At 34.6% G+C, this 22,201-nt stretch overlaps 3 protein-coding genes across 3 annotated transcripts in view; all 3 read left to right on the plus strand.

Annotated features, from left to right (window-relative positions):
• The window catches only part of LOC137620767 (uncharacterized), a 44,532-nt gene that overhangs the window by 10,956 nt on the left and 11,375 nt on the right, over positions 1 to 22,201 (plus strand). The gene's annotated exons all lie outside the window — the stretch shown is intronic.
• Positions 1,013 to 9,720, plus strand: LOC137628212 (serine-rich adhesin for platelets-like). The gene is made up of 12 exons (XM_068359408.1): positions 1,013 to 1,537; positions 1,700 to 1,930; positions 2,041 to 2,661; positions 2,872 to 3,501; positions 3,641 to 3,862; positions 4,017 to 4,199; positions 4,329 to 6,455; positions 6,592 to 6,813; positions 6,974 to 7,780; positions 7,894 to 8,115; positions 8,554 to 9,003; positions 9,138 to 9,720. The coding sequence occupies exons 1-12, from the start codon at positions 1,160 to 1,162 to the stop codon at positions 9,378 to 9,380; spliced, it is 6,336 nt and encodes a 2,111-aa protein (XP_068215509.1). The 5' UTR covers positions 1,013 to 1,159; the 3' UTR covers positions 9,381 to 9,720.
• On the plus strand, positions 13,073 to 21,778 carry LOC137628195 (serine-rich adhesin for platelets-like). The gene is made up of 12 exons (XM_068359407.1): positions 13,073 to 13,597; positions 13,760 to 13,990; positions 14,101 to 14,721; positions 14,932 to 15,561; positions 15,701 to 15,922; positions 16,077 to 16,259; positions 16,389 to 18,515; positions 18,652 to 18,873; positions 19,034 to 19,840; positions 19,954 to 20,175; positions 20,614 to 21,063; positions 21,198 to 21,778. The coding sequence occupies exons 1-12, from the start codon at positions 13,220 to 13,222 to the stop codon at positions 21,438 to 21,440; spliced, it is 6,336 nt and encodes a 2,111-aa protein (XP_068215508.1). The 5' UTR covers positions 13,073 to 13,219; the 3' UTR covers positions 21,441 to 21,778.

Genomic DNA, 22,201 nt, shown 5'->3' on the forward strand with positions numbered 1-22,201 from the left:
AAAATATTTTATTTTTCCTTGTTTTCTTTCCTCACTGGGCTATTTTCCCTGTTGGAGACTCTGGACTTACAGCCTCCTACTTTCCCAACTAGGGGTGTCGTTTAGCAAGTAATAATAATAATTAATAATAATAATAATAATTATTATTATTATTATTATTATTATGAAGTACTCCTCAACTTCATGAGAGTCCGATCTAGGAAGATCTACAGGTACAAAGATGCTATTTTGAAAAAGGTGATTCATATTTCTCAAACAAAACAAAAACTTAGATTACGTCACATCTTCTGATTATGTCCTTTGTCGATCCCTTCCCGTAAGTACAAACAACTACAATTAATTATACGAATAGTTAAACTAACAAGGAATAGATACAATTATCCTAAAAGAAACGATCTCCAGTTTCCATTTATTCCACTATTTTGTTCGAATCACAAAATTAAGGACGTTGTTAAGAAACAAGTATATATATATATATATATATATATATATATATATATATATATATATAGATAGATAGATAGATAGATATAAATATATATATATATATATATATATATATATATATATATATATATACATATGTACATATATATATATACACAAAATTATACATATATAGATAATGAAAGGGAATGCATTTTAACAACATATCTTCTAAGCAAATACAAAAGAATCATAGTTATTTACAAGTAAAAAAAATGAAAAAAATTTCCTTTCTTAATAGAATTGATAAACAGACTAGCTTTTTCCCAACAAAGAACATGAGTCATAACAAAAAGATTATTTTAAAACATGTGAGTAATGTATTTCGATTGACTAAAATGTATATCTAGATACACGAGTATCTATGTAGAAACGCTTGCTGAAGGATGCCAAAAATCCTTGGCACTGAACTCGAGCCTTCAGCCGAAATAAATGGCTGACGCAGAAGACACGTCACATTGGTCAACAAGTTTAACAGATATATAAAAGAGAGAACACACCCGAACCATCAGTACCAGCCCGACCACAACAGACAAACCATCGATAAGTGATAGTTACGAACAGTTCGACATTCCAAGTTATTAACTCTTTAACCACTATCTCGAACATTCCAAAACAACAGACTATATTGGACAAAAAGTTAATAAAAATCAAATTTACAGTTTATTAAAAAATGGCTCCAGTTCATCAAATCAACTCTTACTCGATGGCTTCATCTGCATCATCGTCCTCCAAAACATCCTCAAAAACAGGACAAAACTGTGGTTTCAGAAAAGGGTCAAGTGAACACTGGGACACATCCCTTCCTTTCGCTTCTAAACAAATATCATCTTTCGACGACGCCTTTTTCGAAAACGCCAGAAAACGTTTCCTTGACGAATTCAGAAGTTGCTTGGCCGATTGGGACGACGCAGAAGACATCGATGACACGTGGGTCCAGAGGGAAACCAGTCTCAGTAAACGACTCACACCTCAAACAGAATCTTCATCCTACACTAAAGTGAAAGATAACAAATTCGCTGCAGTTGTTAGAGAAAACGGCGATTGTGAGGTAAGAAAACTGAATGTTTTTGTCATATATCTTTAAATAAAATGAATAAAAAGATGCTGAATCTAAGTGAATTCCGATAAGGAAAAAAATAATATTTTGGAAATTTCATCAAGTCATACACTTTGTAAATATGCAAATACCTTATTATTTCTGTCTTTACAGGTTATGATGAATATATGTGAGCTCAAGTTAAAAGATGTCAAAGTAAGAATTACTGGAGAGAAGTTTGTCGTGGTTGAAGGATCAAAGGATGAAGGGAACACAATAAGAAACTGTCGTCAATCTCCAAGAAACTTCCTTTATCAGTTCTCATTGCCAGAAAATGTCTCTTGGGATGCTGTCTACGCCACCTTATCTTGTGATGGCATCCTCACTATTACAATGCCACCAAAAGTTAGTATAAGATTTATTTCATTCACGGTTAAAAATATTTCATTATTTTGTGTTTTTATAGTATCATAAAAATATTCTTTTAAATACTTATACTTTAAAATCTTCTACAGGTAAACACAGAAAAACCATCTGATATCTGTGGAATGGAAACTCATCGAGATAAAAGAACAAATATCATCGGCAACATTAATGATAACAATGGTCAGAAATGTAGGGTCATTGAGATACAAAATGCTCATTCATCACTAAGAACCACTGGAAACTCCTCAGACATTTCCTGCCAAACTGTATTGGAATCGGCAACAGGACAAGACCAATTAATGACTTCCAAAAAAGGAGATCTACAAATTCTAAAAAAATTGAAAGATTGTTCCATATTGGAGAAGAGCAGAGAAGAAGAATCTCTCGAAAAGAAGAAAGAATATCTTGAAAAGGACTGTTCCTTCATTACCAATTGCAACCAGTCAAAGGCTTATTTGTCACAGAGTCCTTTAAAAGAAAAGAGACAGGTGAAGGAAACCATCATTCCCATCAGGGTGGAAGTATGGAAGGACGACCATACAACAAACTCCTCAGAAAGTAAAATAAAAACATCAAATGTTAGTTCTGGTACTAAGAAGGTTTCCTTCCATGATGACGATTCTATTTATCTACAAAGATATACTAATGGTAATACTACACCAAGAAGAATGGGTGAATCCATTAGTAATTGCACTGAATCACAGCACAAGGTAAGTCAGTTTTTTATAACCAGTTCTCTCATGATCTAAATTATTTTCTGTTTCTGCATCTGAAAACAAATCTCTTAACAAATGTACAATATGCTTACAGTATTGAATCTTTCAGTTATTTCTAGGCAATGTACTTTTATTTCGCATGAGATTTTATATTTTAATCTTAATCCTACAGCTTCTGATTCTAAAATTGTACATCTTTTACAGACATTTACATCTGAAACCTCCAATAAAAAAGACATTGATCAACGTACAGACACACTGCAACATTGCACTCTTGGCCACAGGAACGACTTACAGGATCTAACCATCAAGACACAAGCAGAATGTTGTGATGCCAAATACAATGAACTGCTTCCAAATCTTAGCAGCATAACTAGATCTACTCACTTAAACACTATACAATATACAGAAAAGGAAATGCAGTCAGAACAGGAAAGTTCAGCGCTAACTGGTAAACAGTGTTTTATACCTGAGAATGTATGTAAAGAAACAGAAGAAAAGACTAATTCTAATGCTAAAAACCTAACTACTGAAACTTCACACCAATCGCCAAAGATGGAAATCAAACATTTTCCTCTTGATGATACGGCACAGTCATCAAAGTCAGAGCCATCTGTTCAGCTGGAGGTCGTGCAAAAGGGTCGGTTTCTGGAGGAATCCACTTTCCTTTCCATGACACAATCGGTTACTTCTGCCCTTGAAGAAATTCTTTCCAAAAATAGTAAGCTTCCAGTACATGGCGACTTATTAACATGTTACAGAAGATACCAGGAGGATAATGCTAAGGAATGTAATGTTCTCACCTTAACTCAAGCTGAACAATCAAGTTTGAAGGTAAAATTAAGATTCCTTTTATATACATGTAAAACTTTTTTTAAACAATAAAATATTTTATATATTGCAATGCATTAACATAAAGTATTTATTTAGCTAGACACGGTAAATATTTTACTGTTAAATCGTTTCTTTGCAGTTTATTGTTGACGTCTTCGGCTTAATGGAACAGAGCATAACGGTTTCCATAGTGAATGGAAAGGCAATACGCATTAATGGCCAACACTCCCATATGAAGGAAACACATCAAAATACAAAGGACTTTTCAAAAACGTTATTTCTTCAAGAGGGATCTTCAATTGAATCTGCCTCCGCTTCAATCTCTTCTGATGGATTTCTTATGATCACCATCAATAAAAAAGTAAGCTAATCATTGGGGAAAACATTCTAGTATCAGTTAATATTTAGTTTTTTGGTCAAATTAATCTACAAACTACACAGTATTTGATGCTTATTAATTCTTAAGAAAGTTTTTGAAAGTAAACATTTTACAATTATATTAAACCATTTTTCAGAGCTGTCCAGAAAGCATAGCGAATGAACCTTGCAATGAAGATTCAAAGTATAAAGAAAAAATTAGTGCAATCCGAAATGTTAACATTCTACCTCAAGAAAATCAAGAACAATCTTCCTTTGGTGTGATGTCTGCAGGTTCTGGGAACAGATGGACTTCGAAGGCTTCTCTTGATATTTCAGAGGTAAGAAGCAATGAAGAAATTATTAATGTGTGATTCAACCTTATAATGGTTTATTTTCTTTAATATAGAGTTAATCAACAACTTCACGTCTCAAATGAAATTGACATATCTATTAATATTCCCATACAGGATCAACATAAAGATGTAAAAAGAAAGACATCGGCACAAGCAGAAATGGTCCATACTGCAACCCTACCGGAAGGAGAGAGTGGTGCGTATTTATCATACTCAAAACATAAGCCTATTACAGTTTGGAAGGAAGAGCCCCAGGCAAAGAGAGATGAGGGGTCCAACGAAGCTGTCCTGGATAATAAATCAGAAGATGACACATATAAATGCTTCACCAATTCTAAAGATAATCAATCCTGTGTACAGAAGAACGAATCACAGGCTATCAGAGATTTTGTATTCATAGAAGCTGCTGTAAATGAAGAATCAGAGGCTTACAGAAATATTTGGTGCCCTAATTCTAAAGATAAGCTTGAATCTGTTTCAAATGAAGAATCAGTTGCCAACAGAGATGGTGGGTTCATCAAAGCTGCCATAGCCGAAGAATCAGAAACTAACACAGATACTGTGATCACTAATTCTAAAGACAAGCTAGAATCTGCCTGGAAGCATGAGTTGGAAGCTAAAGAGGGGCCATTCACATCTGTCCTAGAGAATGAATCAGCAGCCAACAGATGTAAATGCTTCACCAATTCTAAATGTGATCACTCCTCTCTACAAAAGGAGGAACCAAAGGCTAACAGAGATGTTGTATTCATCGAAGCTACCATAAAGGAAGAATCTGAGGCTAACACAGGTATAGAGTTCATCAATTCTAAAGATAAGTTTGATTCTCTCTCAAAGGAAGAGTCAGAGGCCGACAGAGATGCTACATCCACCAAAGCTATCTTAGACACAGAATCAGAGGCTAACACAGATATTGTGTTCACCAATTCTAAAGACAAGGTACAATCTGTCTGGAAGGAAGAATCAGAGGTTAGTACATATGAGGGGTCCATCAAACCTGTCCTAGAGAATGAATTAGAGACCAACAGACATAAATGCTTCATTAATTCTGAATATAATCAATTCTATGTCCAGAACAATGAATTACAAGATAACAGAGATGTCAAGTTTATCGAAACTGCCATAAAGGAAGAATCAGAGGCTAACACAGATATAAGGTTCACCAATTCTAAAGATAAGCTAAAATCTGTCTGGAAGGATGAATCAGAGGCTAACACGGATACAGGGTTCACCGATTTTGAATATAAGCACGAAACTGTCTCAAAGGAGGAATCAGAGAACAGCAGAGATGTTGGGTTTAACAAAGCTGTCATAGACGAAGAATCAGAGACCAGAGGAGATGTTGGGTCCACCAAAGCTGACAGAGACGAAGAATCAGAGGCTAACACAGACATTGTGACCACCAATTCTAAAGACAAGTTAGAATCTGTCTGCAAGGAAGAATCAAAGGCCAACAGAGATGTTGGGTTCATCAAAGCTGTCATAGACGGAGAATCAAAGGCTAAAACAGACATTGTGATCACCAATTCTAAAGAAAAGTTAGAATCTGTCTGCAAGGAAGAATCAGAGGTCAACAGATCAGTGGAGTTCACCGAAGCTGCCCTAAAGGAAGAATCAGATGCTAGCACAGATCTAAGGTTAATCAATTCTAAAGATAAGTTCTATTCTGTCTGCACTGAAGAATCAGATGCTGGTATAGATATTGCATTCAACAACAATAAGAACTACTCTGTCCGGAAAGAAGAATTATTGGATTGTAAAATTTCATCAGTAAAAGAAAATTCGATCCAAATTCAAAAGGAAATTTCTACTAATGAGCAAATCAAACAGGGTTACCTCCATCCACAACCTCAAAACAATGATATTTCACCAAATGTAACAATAGAAGAAGTATCAGACGATTACGATACTAACATTTTAGAGATGTCATCGACTTTATTGAAGAAGCCGATAAATCAACAAGAGATGGAAACAACTTCTACTTTAACTGACCAAACCAATGAATTTCTTTCCAATAACAAATGCAAATCACTGGCAGTTGTTAAAAAGGGCTTTTTTGATGTTGATACTTTCTACAAAAATGCTCGCTTTCATTTCCATAAGAGGGAAAAAGATCCTATTCACAAAGAAAATTTTACATCCGTTAATGGTGATGTCAATGATAAAACTATCATATGCCTTCTAGAGGACCAAGATGAAGTTGAAACAGACATTTCTTTCCAGGACGACTATACATACATGGTAAGAATCTATCTTCCTATCTAAAGACAATAATCTTATTTCCAAAAATTATATATAACATACTTTTTTTCACAACTCTTAAAAAATATTTACATCAAATGAGTATAAAACATCTTTTCGTCATTTTTTTTTTCAGATAATCCTTGATGTCAGCTCATATCTGCAGAATGTAATAGAGGTTGAAGTCCTTAATGATGATAAAGTTTTAGTCAAATGTTCTTCAATGAACAATGACGGTGAACTTGACCATCAAAAAGACTTTTCCAAAACTTTCGACATACCTACTGGATTGGAGATAGGATCAGGTGTTTGCGGAGTTTCTAGGGACGGAATTTTTGCTGTTGCTTTCAATAAAAAGGTTAGTAAAATTATTTCTATTTTTTATGTACAATAATTCTATTAATACACAAAATACCACAACTAACCATTTATGAATCCTCATATTTGCATTGGATGTTAAAACATCATTACAAAGAAGCATTTCAAGATAACAAGTGTTTTTTATTTCCCTGACACAGGTCTCCTTGGATGCTCAGCAAGTAAAGAGTTCAGGCGATATTTGCATTACTGACAACTCTGAGAAAGATCAGGAATCCTACAACGTTGAGGAAAAAGTAAAGCTCACTTGGGAGGGAGTCTCAAACCCTATTAATTTTACTGGCAGGAATCTCACCTTATCTAATCAGGATGAAAAGATAAATATTTCTAGTGGTATACAAGCATTGACAGACCAGATCGTTACTACAACAAATGGATTGACTAGAGAACAAAATTCTTTGTCAAGAGATCACAATAAGTTCATGGAAGTAAGCTGTTCTTCAGATGATGCTCATCAACATTATGAAATGGTTGGTGGACGAGGGGGAAAAGAAAGTGTAAAACTTACATCTTTTGATAGCAGAAATTATGAAACTCATGATCACCTTGATCGTAGCACTGACAGTGATGCAAATGAAAATGCAAAGATGATGAAGCAGAAAAAGAACGGGATGTCGTTTTTAGAAAATGATATTTTACTTGGCATTTGCGAGAGTCAATCTAAACTCAAGCCAGTCCTCCCTGCAGTCGAAAATGGCACCATGCAAATTCCTTGCACCAACAACTGCATTTCAATACAAGTTGAAGAAAAGCTACTCTTCAGTGAGGACGCATTCTTTGACAGAGCTCGTCCTCACTTTGCATGGCCAATTAGGGAGTTGATGTCCAAAGGTGAACATTTTTCTTCTAAAAATGAGGCGCATACAGATGATGAGAATCATTGTCCAATGGCAGAGTGTAATGAAGGCAGAATATCAACTTTTGCACAAGATGAACAATACTACATGGTAAGTGTTCATGCTGTGAATAGTTTCCCAATTCGTTTCATTGTGCATCATAAAACATATCTCTCTTTGCTTTAGTGAACATCTCTAATTGTTTGTTTTCAATCTTTCTCCAGATCATCTTAGATGTCGGCATCTACACAAAGAAGACAAACATCGACATAAAAGTTTTGGAAGAAAAGGAAGTGGTAATAGAATGGGCTTCCTTAACCAGTGAACAAGACCAACATTTGAAAATCTTTTCGAAAAGATTCCACTTACCCTGTGGTATTGATGTGGAATCAGGCTTCAGTGGAATCTCATCTGATGGCATTCTGATAATCACATTCCCTAAAATGGTTAGTACAATCCATAGAAACTTGTGTATACTAAGGTTAAGGTCATTCAACTAAAATTTTTAAATGCTCCAGTCTGTAATGTAAATACACCGATCCTCTCATTTATAAAACATTTTAAATTATATTTTTTGTAATTCAGAGGATATAAAAAGTAAGAATACTTCAACAGATATTCTAGCAAGTGTTTATTTATTCCTCTGATCACTTACATGTTTCAAATATATCTATTTACCCTTTCCCATCAAGTTCCATCAATGTAAGAAGGATAATTTAATTCCATTCGCATACAATTATATAAGATAGGATAAAACTGGTTATGTAATGAGGACTTTATTGAAAGTCAACCTTGCAATTACTATTTTGCTTTCGCTATAATATCAATTACAATACTTTAATATAAAATTTTTAAGTCATCAGTTCCTTTTCTTTACGTTTCAGAATCAGCCAAGTGGTGTTGAAAGGTCTTTGAGTCAGGAAGAAATCCTGAATGGCAGTACTCTTATCCAAACACTTACTAGGGACACAAACCTCACGCAGTCCGAAGGCTTCATCATTACATCAGAAGGAGGACGAAACTGCATAAGTGTTTCGGATGTTGCAAGATGGGAAGAGTCAAGTGAAGCTACGGGTGCTTCTACCCTAGAAACCTATTATGCTAATGTCAGACTTCTTCCATTCACTAAAAGGGGACTTTTCTTCCACGATTCTTTCTTCCACGAGGTCCATACTCTTTTCCAGACAGCAATGAATAAGGTTCTAATGAGCTGTACTAACGACCATAATTGTAAGAATGCAAGTGACATCGAGACATACCACTGCTTAAGAGACCAGAATCCAAACTTCGAAAACCAGGCATTCCATGCTCAAGAAGATCACCACAGCTATAAGGTGAGTGATTGTTCAAATATTTTTTCTATGTAAGTAATAAATTAAATAGCCCTTACCAAGATATCTTAAAATAATGGATTTGAACATAACTATCAGTGAAATATTCAACATATTCTGCTGTTCTAACCCAACAGGTGGTGCTGGATGTAGCAAACCTCTCTGAAGAGTCAATTGTGGTTTATGTAGTCGATAAGAAACAACTTGTGATAGAAGGGCAGGTAGAGAAGACAGATACCTCTTCATCGTCACTTCAGTCCTTCAAGAGAGCCTTTTCTCTTCCACAAACGACTGACTTCATTGAAGCAACAGCTACTCTGTCTTCAGACGGAGTTCTATTTGTCGACTTTTCCAAGAGAATTGGTGTACAGAGAGACTAGCAGCATGCAGATCGACCCTTATTCTTAGATTAAAGCCTTTCAATAAGAGAGTTTATATATCTTTATTTTTCATTTATAAATATGCATCTATTGAAATATTTGTAATTTTCTCATATAAAAAACGTTTTCATCCAGGGTTTTCTTCAATCCTTGTTTCTATAAAACTGAGTATTGTAGCAAAGTTACAGAAAACCTCCGCAAATTTACACAAAATACATGTATACACATTCAGATGACATGGTTTTCGGATATAGAAAGTGAATAATATAAAGCATGTTCATATATTTTTTTTTTCGAAATAACCAATACAAGATTAGTAAAGGCGAAACTCACCGCAGAAAATGAATGATTGAAAATACTGAAAGCCATAAAATTTTTTTAAAAATCAGGAACCTTTAAAGGAATACTAAGATGGCGGGGAGAGATTAAGAGAGGTAGATAATATGCTCATTAAATTGTCAAAATTAGGGCCTAAAAAGTACAAAGTAACTTAATATTGACAAAAGTAATAAAGTTTCAGCAAATTAATGCCCTCACAAGAAAGTGTTGTCTAACTTTAGAAAAAAAAGTAATAGCTCTCTTCAAAAACCAATATTAATATGTTAACCAATTCAACTGTGAGAGGGTATAGGTCATCTTTACATTTGTCTCAACATTCCATAACACTGGAAATATTATTCTTTCCTTAACACATATTCTGTGGTTTATTTTTCCTCAATTCTATCATCGTGTGTTATACATATTCTCAAATAGCTAAGCTCGTCAGTCATATCAACTATTCTATAATAATTCATACCAACGTTTATTACTTCATATTCTTGCTTTCCATTTAAAAATGCAATTTTACTCAAGTTAACATTCAATTTCTATCTTCGTTTACCACAAGATTTAGGTGCTTTCATCACACTCATCTGCTTATCTTCACTACCACCAATAATTTCTCTCACAACATCTCTCCACACTTAATAAAATTGCTCCTATATCTTTAGCACTTTTCCACACTTCTCCCATTACTCCTGGCATAACACTAAAAGTGAAGATCAAATTTCACACTATAGTCGGCCCTCCTTATTAGCGGGGATTAGGTAACAGAGACATTCGTGAAGAGCGAAAATCTGAGAATACTTGGTGCCCTGGGGTAGGTCAACTCATAACCCTCCCGAAACACAGACAACTGCCTGGGTGCGGTTGACTAACATATTAGGTCACTCACTGTACTGCACTACATTGTTTTCACGTGGTTTCTATCACTGTATTGTAGTTCATATTATATTCCAGAGGTAAGTGTACATTACTAACAGAGCTTCAGTAGGTATGATGACTCATAACACGAAAGTCATCGTCACCAACCATGTATAAGAAACGCCAAAACACTAGTCAGTATCCAAAAGCATTCCCTGACACTGTACAGTGAAAAGTCACTAATTGATGGTGGTTGAAATGCACAAAAAAAAAAAAAAAAAAAAAAAAAAAAAAAAAAAAAAAGGTTTAATATAGAAGAATTTTCTTTTCAAAATCATGATTTTTAGAATGTGATACGGACAGAGTACATGCCAAATGCTATAAAGTGTGAATTGTCTTCTCTTTCTATTCGTAAAGAAAGAAAGCAACAAAACTTGCTTATCATTATCACGTGAAAAAGCTCGTTGAAGACCATTGTTATGTAACGTAAATTGCTCTTCTGTGGTGTCAGCGTGACTTCAGCCAGTTTGGTACATTGCCAACTAACTATGAATGCAATTTCCATTATTTCTGTCATATCTTATATAATTATCTAACAAACAACGGTATATGCGATGGTATACCAAGACAGGTTGACATATTTATATGGACATAATGAGGCGATCTTATGTTTATAAAGTACATGATATATTTATTTCTATTTGCATTACCTTGCGTGATGTTTGAGCTGACTAGGGTAATTATTTCTCAGAGGTTGTCAGTGAAAATATTTCATAAAAAGCTGTTGTATTATCTTAGCTTTACTGACAACGTGATTTAAAGTTATTCTTTAAAAAATGAATCAAATTTATTCTTTGACGAATATATATAGGGAAAAATCATGGTTGCAACTAGATATAAATCCAATCTCTAATTAGTATTAGTCTGGAGAGGATATAATGGAGTTAAGAGATTCATTTTGCTTTCAGGTTTCTAAAAACAATGATTAAAATTCTCACAATATTCAGACATATACTGTATATAAAAGGGAAAAGAAAAATGTAGAATTAATTTCATGGGAATGAGTTGATCCAATAGCAAAACCGAAGAATTCTCAAGAACATTCCATGATTAATAGTTACAATTTATGTAATCTGGTTACGGATCATTTCCCTTTGCCTACACATACACCAAATAGTCTGGGCTATTCTTTACATATTTTCCTATGTTTTCAGACACCTGACAACACAGTTTACCAAACAATTCTTCTCCACCCAAGGGGTTAAATACTGCACTTGTAATTGTTCAGTGGCCACTTTCCTCTTGGTAAGGGTAGAAGAGACTTTTTAGCTATTTATAAGGTAAGCAGCTCTTCGAGGAGAAGGACACTCCAAAATTAAACCATTGTTCTCTAAGTCTAGGGTAGTGCCATACCCTCTGTACCATGGTCTTCCACTGTCTTGGGTTAGAGTTCTCTTGCTTGAGGGTACACTCGGGCACTATTCCATCTTATTTCTCTTCCTCTTGTTTTGTTAAAGTTCTTATAGTTTATATATGAAATATTTATCTTAATGTTACTGTTCTTAAAATATTTTATTTTTCCTTGTTTTCTTTCCTCACTGGGCTATTTTCCCTGTTGGAGACTCTGGACTTACAGCCTCCTACTTTCCCAACTAGGGGTGTCGTTTAGCAAGTAATAATAATAATAATAATAATAATAATAATAATAATAATAATATTATTATTATTATGAAGTACTCCTCAACTTCATGAGAGTCCGATCTAGGAAGATCTACAGGTACAAAGATGCTATTTTGAAAAAGGCGATTCATATTTCTCAAACAAAACAAAAACTTAGATTACGTCACATCATCTGATTATGTCCTTTGTCGATCCCTTCCCGTAAGTACAAACAACTACAATTAATTATACGAATAGTTAAACTAACAAGGAATAGATACAATTATCCTGAAAGAAATGATCTCCAGTTTCCATTTATTCCACTATTTTGTTCGAATCACAAAATTAAGGACGTTGTTAAGAAACAAGTATACATATATATATATATATATATATATATATATATATATATATACATATATATATATATATATATATACACAAAATTATACATATATAGCAAATAAAAGGGAATGCATTTTAACAACATATCTTCTAAGCAAATACAAAAGAATCATAGTTATTTACAAGTAAAAAAAATGAAAAAAATTTCCTTTCTTAATAGAATTGATAAACAGACTAGCTTTTTCACAACAAAGAACATGAGTCATAACAAAAAAGATTATTTTAAAACATGTGAGTAATGTATTTCGATTGACTAAAATGTATATCTAGATACACGAGTATCTATGTAGAAACGCTTGCTGAAGGATGCCAAAAATCCTTGGCACTGAACTCGAGCCTTCAGCCGAAATAAATGGCTGACGCAGAAGACACGTCACATTGGTCAACAAGTTTAACAGATATATAAAAGAGAGAACACACCCGAACCATCAGTACCAGCCCGACCACAACAGACAAACCATCGATAAGTGATAGTTACGAACAGTTCGACATTCCAAGTTATTAACTCTTTAACCACTATCTCGAACATTCCAAAACAACAGACTATATTGGACAAAAAGTTAATAAAAATCAAATTTACAGTTTATTAAAAAATGGCTCCAGTTCATCAAATCAACTCTTACTCGATGGCTTCATCTGCATCATCGTCCTCCAAAACATCCTCAAAAACAGGACAAAACTGTGGTTTCAGAAAAGGGTCAAGTGAACACTGGGACACATCCCTTCCTTTCGCTTCTAAACAAATATCATCTTTCGACGACGCCTTTTTCGAAAACGCCAGAAAACGTTTCCTTGACGAATTCAGAAGTTGCTTGGCCGATTGGGACGACGCAGAAGACATCGATGACACGTGGGTCCAGAGGGAAACCAGTCTCAGTAAACGACTCACACCTCAAACAGAATCTTCATCCTACACTAAAGTGAAAGATAACAAATTCGCTGCAGTTGTTAGAGAAAACGGCGATTGTGAGGTAAGAAAACTGAATGTTTTTGTCATATATCTTTAAATAAAATGAATAAAAAGATGCTGAATCTAAGTGAATTCCGATAAGGAAAAAAATAATATTTTGGAAATTTCATCAAGTCATACACTTTGTAAATATGCAAATACCTTATTATTTCTGTCTTTACAGGTTATGATGAATATATGTGAGCTCAAGTTAAAAGATGTCAAAGTAAGAATTACTGGAGAGAAGTTTGTCGTGGTTGAAGGATCAAAGGATGAAGGGAACACAATAAGAAACTGTCGTCAATCTCCAAGAAACTTCCTTTATCAGTTCTCATTGCCAGAAAATGTCTCTTGGGATGCTGTCTACGCCACCTTATCTTGTGATGGCATCCTCACTATTACAATGCCACCAAAAGTTAGTATAAGATTTATTTCATTCACGGTTAAAAATATTTCATTATTTTGTGTTTTTATAGTATCATAAAAATATTCTTTTGAATACTTATACTTTAAAATCTTCTACAGGTAAACACAGAAAAACCATCTGATATCTGTGGAATGGAAACTCATCGAGATAAAAGAACAAATATCATCGGCAACATTAATGATAACAATGGTCAGAAATGTAGGGTCATTGAGATACAAAATGCTCATTCATCACTAAGAACCACTGGAAACTCCTCAGACATTTCCTGCCAAACTTTATTGGAATCGGCAACAGGACAAGACCAATTAATGACTTCCAAAAAAGGAGATCTACAAATTCTAAAAAAATTGAAAGATTGTTCCATATTGGAGAAGAGCAGAGAAGAAGAATCTCTCGAAAAGAAGAAAGAATATCTTGAAAAGGACTGTTCCTTCATTACCAATTGCAACCAGTCAAAGGCTTATTTGTCACAGAGTCCTTTAAAAGAAAAGAGACAGGTGAAGGAAACCATCATTCCCATCAGGGTGGAAGTATGGAAGGACGACCATACAACAAACTCCTCAGAAAGTAAAATAAAAACATCAAATGTTAGTTCTGGTACTAAGAAGGTTTCCTTCCATGATGACGATTCTATTTATCTACAAAGATATACTAATGGTAATACTACACCAAGAAGAATGGGTGAATCCATTAGTAATTGCACTGAATCACAGCACAAGGTAAGTCAGTTTTTTATAACCAGTTCTCTCATGATCTAAATTATTTTCTGTTTCTGCATCTGAAAACAAATCTCTTAACAAATGTACAATATGCTTACAGTATTGAATCTTTCAGTTATTTCTAGGCAATGTACTTTTATTTCGCATGAGATTTTATATTTTAATCTTAATCCTACAGCTTCTGATTCTAAAATTGTACATCTTTTACAGACATTTACATCTGAAACCTCCAATAAAAAAGACATTGATCAACGTACAGACACACTGCAACATTGCACTCTTGGCCACAGGAACGACTTACAGGATCTAACCATCAAGACACAAGCAGAATGTTGTGATGCCAAATACAATGAACTGCTTCCAAATCTTAGCAGCATAACTAGATCTACTCACTTAAACACTATACAATATACAGAAAAGGAAATGCAGTCAGAACAGGAAAGTTCAGCGCTAACTGGTAAACAGTGTTTTATACCTGAGAATGTATGTAAAGAAACAGAAGAAAAGACTAATTCTAATGCTAAAAACCTAACTACTGAAACTTCACACCAATCGCCAAAGATGGAAATCAAACATTTTCCTCTTGATGATACGGCACAGTCATCAAAGTCAGAGCCATCTGTTCAGCTGGAGGTCGTGCAAAAGGGTCGGTTTCTGGAGGAATCCACTTTCCTTTCCATGACACAATCGGTTACTTCTGCCCTTGAAGAAATTCTTTCCAAAAATAGTAAGCTTCCAGTACATGGCGACTTATTAACATGTTACAGAAGATACCAGGAGGATAATGCTAAGGAATGTAATGTTCTCACCTTAACTCAAGCTGAACAATCAAGTTTGAAGGTAAAATTAAGATTCCTTTTATATACATGTAAAACTTTTTTTAAACAATAAAATATTTTATATATTGCAATGCATTAACATAAAGTATTTATTTAGCTAGACACGGTAAATATTTTACTGTTAAATCGTTTCTTTGCAGTTTATTGTTGACGTCTTCGGCTTAATGGAACAGAGCATAACGGTTTCCATAGTGAATGGAAAGGCAATACGCATTAATGGCCAACACTCCCATATGAAGGAAACACATCAAAATACAAAGGACTTTTCAAAAACGTTATTTCTTCAAGAGGGATCTTCAATTGAATCTGCCTCCGCTTCAATCTCTTCTGATGGATTTCTTATGATCACCATCAATAAAAAAGTAAGCTAATCATTGGGGAAAACATTCTAGTATCAGTTAATATTTAGTTTTTTGGTCAAATTAATCTACAAACTACACAGTATTTGATGCTTATTAATTCTTAAGAAAGTTTTTGAAAGTAAACATTTTACAATTATATTAAACCATTTTTCAGAGCTGTCCAGAAAGCATAGCGAATGAACCTTGCAATGAAGATTCAAAGTATAAAGAAAAAATTAGTGCAATCCGAAATGTTAACATTCTACCTCAAGAAAATCAAGAACAATCTTCCTTTGGTGTGATGTCTGCAGGTTCTGGGAACAGATGGACTTCGAAGGCTTCTCTTGATATTTCAGAGGTAAGAAGCAATGAAGAAATTATTAATGTGTGATTCAACCTTATAATGGTTTATTTTCTTTAATATAGAGTTAATCAACAACTTCACGTCTCAAATGAAATTGACATATCTATTAATATTCCCATACAGGATCAACATAAAGATGTAAAAAGAAAGACATCGGCACAAGCAGAAATGGTCCATACTGCAACCCTACCGGAAGGAGAGAGTGGTGCGTATTTATCATACTCAAAACATAAGCCTATTACAGTTTGGAAGGAAGAGCCCCAGGCAAAGAGAGATGAGGGGTCCAACGAAGCTGTCCTGGATAATAAATCAGAAGATGACACATATAAATGCTTCACCAATTCTAAAGATAATCAATCCTGTGTACAGAAGAACGAATCACAGGCTATCAGAGATTTTGTATTCATAGAAGCTGCTGTAAATGAAGAATCAGAGGCTTACAGAAATATTTGGTGCCCTAATTCTAAAGATAAGCTTGAATCTGTTTCAAATGAAGAATCAGTTGCCAACAGAGATGGTGGGTTCATCAAAGCTGCCATAGCCGAAGAATCAGAAACTAACACAGATACTGTGATCACTAATTCTAAAGACAAGCTAGAATCTGCCTGGAAGCATGAGTTGGAAGCTAAAGAGGGGCCATTCACATCTGTCCTAGAGAATGAATCAGCAGCCAACAGATGTAAATGCTTCACCAATTCTAAATGTGATCACTCCTCTCTACAAAAGGAGGAACCAAAGGCTAACAGAGATGTTGTATTCATCGAAGCTGCCATAAAGGAAGAATCTGAGGCTAACACAGGTATAGAGTTCATCAATTCTAAAGATAAGTTTGATTCTCTCTCAAAGGAAGAGTCAGAGGCCGACAGAGATGCTACATCCACCAAAGCTATCTTAGACACAGAATCAGAGGCTAACACAGATATTGTGTTCACCAATTCTAAAGACAAGGTACAATCTGTCTGGAAGGAAGAATCAGAGGTTAGTACATATGAGGGGTCCATCAAACCTGTCCTAGAGAATGAATTAGAGACCAACAGACATAAATGCTTCATTAATTCTGAATATAATCAATTCTATGTCCAGAACAATGAATTACAAGATAACAGAGATGTCAAGTTTATCGAAACTGCCATAAAGGAAGAATCAGAGGCTAACACAGATATAAGGTTCACCAATTCTAAAGATAAGCTAAAATCTGTCTGGAAGGATGAATCAGAGGCTAACACGGATACAGGGTTCACCGATTTTGAATATAAGCACGAAACTGTCTCAAAGGAGGAATCAGAGAACAGCAGAGATGTTGGGTTTAACAAAGCTGTCATAGACGAAGAATCAGAGACCAGAGGAGATGTTGGGTCCACCAAAGCTGACAGAGACGAAGAATCAGAGGCTAACACAGACATTGTGACCACCAATTCTAAAGACAAGTTAGAATCTGTCTGCAAGGAAGAATCAAAGGCCAACAGAGATGTTGGGTTCATCAAAGCTGTCATAGACGGAGAATCAAAGGCTAAAACAGACATTGTGATCACCAATTCTAAAGAAAAGTTAGAATCTGTCTGCAAGGAAGAATCAGAGGTCAACAGATCAGTGGAGTTCACCGAAGCTGCCCTAAAGGAAGAATCAGATGCTAGCACAGATCTAAGGTTAATCAATTCTAAAGATAAGTTCTATTCTGTCTGCACTGAAGAATCAGATGCTGGTATAGATATTGCATTCAACAACAATAAGAACTACTCTGTCCGGAAAGAAGAATTATTGGATTGTAAAATTTCATCAGTAAAAGAAAATTCGATCCAAATTCAAAAGGAAATTTCTACTAATGAGCAAATCAAACAGGGTTACCTCCATCCACAACCTCAAAACAATGATATTTCACCAAATGTAACAATAGAAGAAGTATCAGACGATTACGATACTAACATTTTAGAGATGTCATCGACTTTATTGAAGAAGCCGATAAATCAACAAGAGATGGAAACAACTTCTACTTTAACTGACCAAACCAATGAATTTCTTTCCAATAACAAATGCAAATCACTGGCAGTTGTTAAAAAGGGCTTTTTTGATGTTGATACTTTCTACAAAAATGCTCGCTTTCATTTCCATAAGAGGGAAAAAGATCCTATTCACAAAGAAAATTTTACATCCGTTAATGGTGATGTCAATGATAAAACTATCATATGCCTTCTAGAGGACCAAGATGAAGTTGAAACAGACATTTCTTTCCAGGACGACTATACATACATGGTAAGAATCTATCTTCCTATCTAAAGACAATAATCTTATTTCCAAAAATTATATATAACATACTTTTTTTCACAACTCTTAAAAAATATTTACATCAAATGAGTATAAAACATCTTTTCGTCATTTTTTTTTTCAGATAATCCTTGATGTCAGCTCATATCTGCAGAATGTAATAGAGGTTGAAGTCCTTAATGATGATAAAGTTTTAGTCAAATGTTCTTCAATGAACAATGACGGTGAACTTGACCATCAAAAAGACTTTTCCAAAACTTTCGACATACCTACTGGATTGGAGATAGGATCAGGTGTTTGCGGAGTTTCTAGGGACGGAATTTTTGCTGTTGCTTTCAATAAAAAGGTTAGTAAAATTATTTCTATTTTTTATGTACAATAATTCTATTAATACACAAAATACCACAACTAACCATTTATGAATCCTCATATTTGCATTGGATGTTAAAACATCATTACAAAGAAGCATTTCAAGATAACAAGTGTTTTTTATTTCCCTGACACAGGTCTCCTTGGATGCTCAGCAAGTAAAGAGTTCAGGCGATATTTGCATTACTGACAACTCTGAGAAAGATCAGGAATCCTACAACGTTGAGGAAAAAGTAAAGCTCACTTGGGAGGGAGTCTCAAACCCTATTAATTTTACTGGCAGGAATCTCACCTTATCTAATCAGGATGAAAAGATAAATATTTCTAGTGGTATACAAGCATTGACAGACCAGATCGTTACTACAACAAATGGATTGACTAGAGAACAAAATTCTTTGTCAAGAGATCACAATAAGTTCATGGAAGTAAGCTGTTCTTCAGATGATGCTCATCAACATTATGAAATGGTTGGTGGACGAGGGGGAAAAGAAAGTGTAAAACTTACATCTTTTGATAGCAGAAATTATGAAACTCATGATCACCTTGATCGTAGCACTGACAGTGATGCAAATGAAAATGCAAAGATGATGAAGCAGAAAAAGAACGGGATGTCGTTTTTAGAAAATGATATTTTACTTGGCATTTGCGAGAGTCAATCTAAACTCAAGCCAGTCCTCCCTGCAGTCGAAAATGGCACCATGCAAATTCCTTGCACCAACAACTGCATTTCAATACAAGTTGAAGAAAAGCTACTCTTCAGTGAGGACGCATTCTTTGACAGAGCTCGTCCTCACTTTGCATGGCCAATTAGGGAGTTGATGTCCAAAGGTGAACATTTTTCTTCTAAAAATGAGGCGCATACAGATGATGAGAATCATTGTCCAATGGCAGAGTGTAATGAAGGCAGAATATCAACTTTTGCACAAGATGAACAATACTACATGGTAAGTGTTCATGCTGTGAATAGTTTCCCAATTCGTTTCATTGTGCATCATAAAACATATCTCTCTTTGCTTTAGTGAACATCTCTAATTGTTTGTTTTCAATCTTTCTCCAGATCATCTTAGATGTCGGCATCTACACAAAGAAGACAAACATCGACATAAAAGTTTTGGAAGAAAAGGAAGTGGTAATAGAATGGGCTTCCTTAACCAGTGAACAAGACCAACATTTGAAAATCTTTTCGAAAAGATTCCACTTACCCTGTGGTATTGATGTGGAATCAGGCTTCAGTGGAATCTCATCTGATGGCATTCTGATAATCACATTCCCTAAAATGGTTAGTACAATCCATAGAAACTTGTGTATACTAAGGTTAAGGTCATTCAACTAAAATTTTTAAATGCTCCAGTCTGTAATGTAAATACACCGATCCTCTCATTTATAAAACATTTTAAATTATATTTTTTGTAATTCAGAGGATATAAAAAGTAAGAATACTTCAACAGATATTCTAGCAAGTGTTTATTTATTCCTCTGATCACTTACATGTTTCAAATATATCTATTTACCCTTTCCCATCAAGTTCCATCAATGTAAGAAGGATAATTTAATTCCATTCGCATACAATTATATAAGATAGGATAAAACTGGTTATGTAATGAGGACTTTATTGAAAGTCAACCTTGCAATTACTATTTTGCTTTCGCTATAATATCAATTACAATACTTTAATATAAAATTTTTAAGTCATCAGTTCCTTTTCTTTACGTTTCAGAATCAGCCAAGTGGTGTTGAAAGGTCTTTGAGTCAGGAAGAAATCCTGAATGGCAGTACTCTTATCCAAACACTTACTAGGGACACAAACCTCACGCAGTCCGAAGGCTTCATCATTACATCAGAAGGAGGACGAAACTGCATAAGTGTTTCGGATGTTGCAAGATGGGAAGAGTCAAGTGAAGCTACGGGTGCTTCTACCCTAGAAACCTATTATGCTAATGTCAGACTTCTTCCATTCACTAAAAGGGGACTTTTCTTCCACGATTCTTTCTTCCACGAGGTCCATACTCTTTTCCAGACAGCAATGAATAAGGTTCTAATGAGCTGTACTAACGACCATAATTGTAAGAATGCAAGTGACATCGAGACATACCACTGCTTAAGAGACCAGAATCCAAACTTCGAAAACCAGGCATTCCATGCTCAAGAAGATCACCACAGCTATAAGGTGAGTGATTGTTCAAATATTTTTTCTATGTAAGTAATAAATTAAATAGCCCTTACCAAGATATCTTAAAATAATGGATTTGAACATAACTATCAGTGAAATATTCAACATATTCTGCTGTTCTAACCCAACAGGTGGTGCTGGATGTAGCAAACCTCTCTGAAGAGTCAATTGTGGTTTATGTAGTCGATAAGAAACAACTTGTGATAGAAGGGCAGGTAGAGAAGACAGATACCTCTTCATCGTCACTTCAGTCCTTCAAGAGAGCCTTTTCTCTTCCACAAACGACTGACTTCATTGAAGCAACAGCTACTCTGTCTTCAGACGGAGTTCTATTTGTCGACTTTTCCAAGAGAATTGGTGTACAGAGAGACTAGCAGCATGCAGATCGACCCTTATTCTTAGATTAAAGCCTTTCAATAAGAGAGTTTATATATCTTTATTTTTCATTTATAAATATGCATCTATTGAAATATTTGTAATTTTCTCATATAAAAAACGTTTTCATCCAGGGTTTTCTTCAATCCTTGTTTCTATAAAACTGAGTATTGTAGCAAAGTTACAGAAAACCTCCGCAAATTTACACAAAATACATGTATACACATTCAGATGACATGGTTTTCGGATATAGAAAGTGAATAATATAAAGCATGTTCATATATTTTTTTTTTCGAAATAACCAATACAAGATTAGTAAAGGCGAAACTCACCGCAGAAAATGAATGATTGAAAATACTGAAAGCCATAAAATTTTTTTAAAAATCAGGAACCTTTAAAGGAATACTAAGATGGCGGGGAGAGATTAAGAGAGGTAGATAATATGCTCATTAAATTGTCAAAATTAGGGCCTAAAAAGTACAAAGTAACTTAATATTGACAAAAGTAATAAAGTTTCAGCAAATTAATGCCCTCACAAGAAAGTGTTGTCTAACTTTAGAAAAAAAAGTAATAGCTCTCTTCAAAAACCAATATTAATATGTTAACCAATTCAACTGTGAGAGGGTATAGGTCATCTTTACATTTGTCTCAACATTCCATAACACTGGAAATATTATTCTTTCCTTAACACATATTCTGTGGTTTATTTTTCCTCAATTCTATCATCGTGTGTTATACATATTCTCAAATAGCTAAGCTC

Source organism: Palaemon carinicauda, chromosome 2 (genome assembly GCF_036898095.1).
Source record: "Palaemon carinicauda isolate YSFRI2023 chromosome 2, ASM3689809v2, whole genome shotgun sequence".
Lineage (NCBI taxonomy): Eukaryota > Metazoa > Arthropoda > Malacostraca > Decapoda > Palaemonidae > Palaemon > Palaemon carinicauda.

Excerpts from the sequence above, each read along its gene's own strand:
- LOC137628195 (XM_068359407.1), top strand. The coding sequence starts at position 13,220 with ATGGCTCCAGTTCATCAAATCAACTCTTACTCGATGGCTTCATCTGCA. Across the intron at positions 13,598-13,759 it reads GAGAAAACGGCGATTGTGAG|GTTATGATGAATATATGTGA; the intron begins GTAAGAAAACTG and ends CTGTCTTTACAG. Across the intron at positions 15,923-16,076 it reads TGATCACCATCAATAAAAAA|AGCTGTCCAGAAAGCATAGC; the intron begins GTAAGCTAATCA and ends ACCATTTTTCAG.
- LOC137628212 (XM_068359408.1), top strand. The coding sequence starts at position 1,160 with ATGGCTCCAGTTCATCAAATCAACTCTTACTCGATGGCTTCATCTGCA. Across the intron at positions 1,931-2,040 it reads CTATTACAATGCCACCAAAA|GTAAACACAGAAAAACCATC; the intron begins GTTAGTATAAGA and ends AATCTTCTACAG. Across the intron at positions 3,863-4,016 it reads TGATCACCATCAATAAAAAA|AGCTGTCCAGAAAGCATAGC; the intron begins GTAAGCTAATCA and ends ACCATTTTTCAG.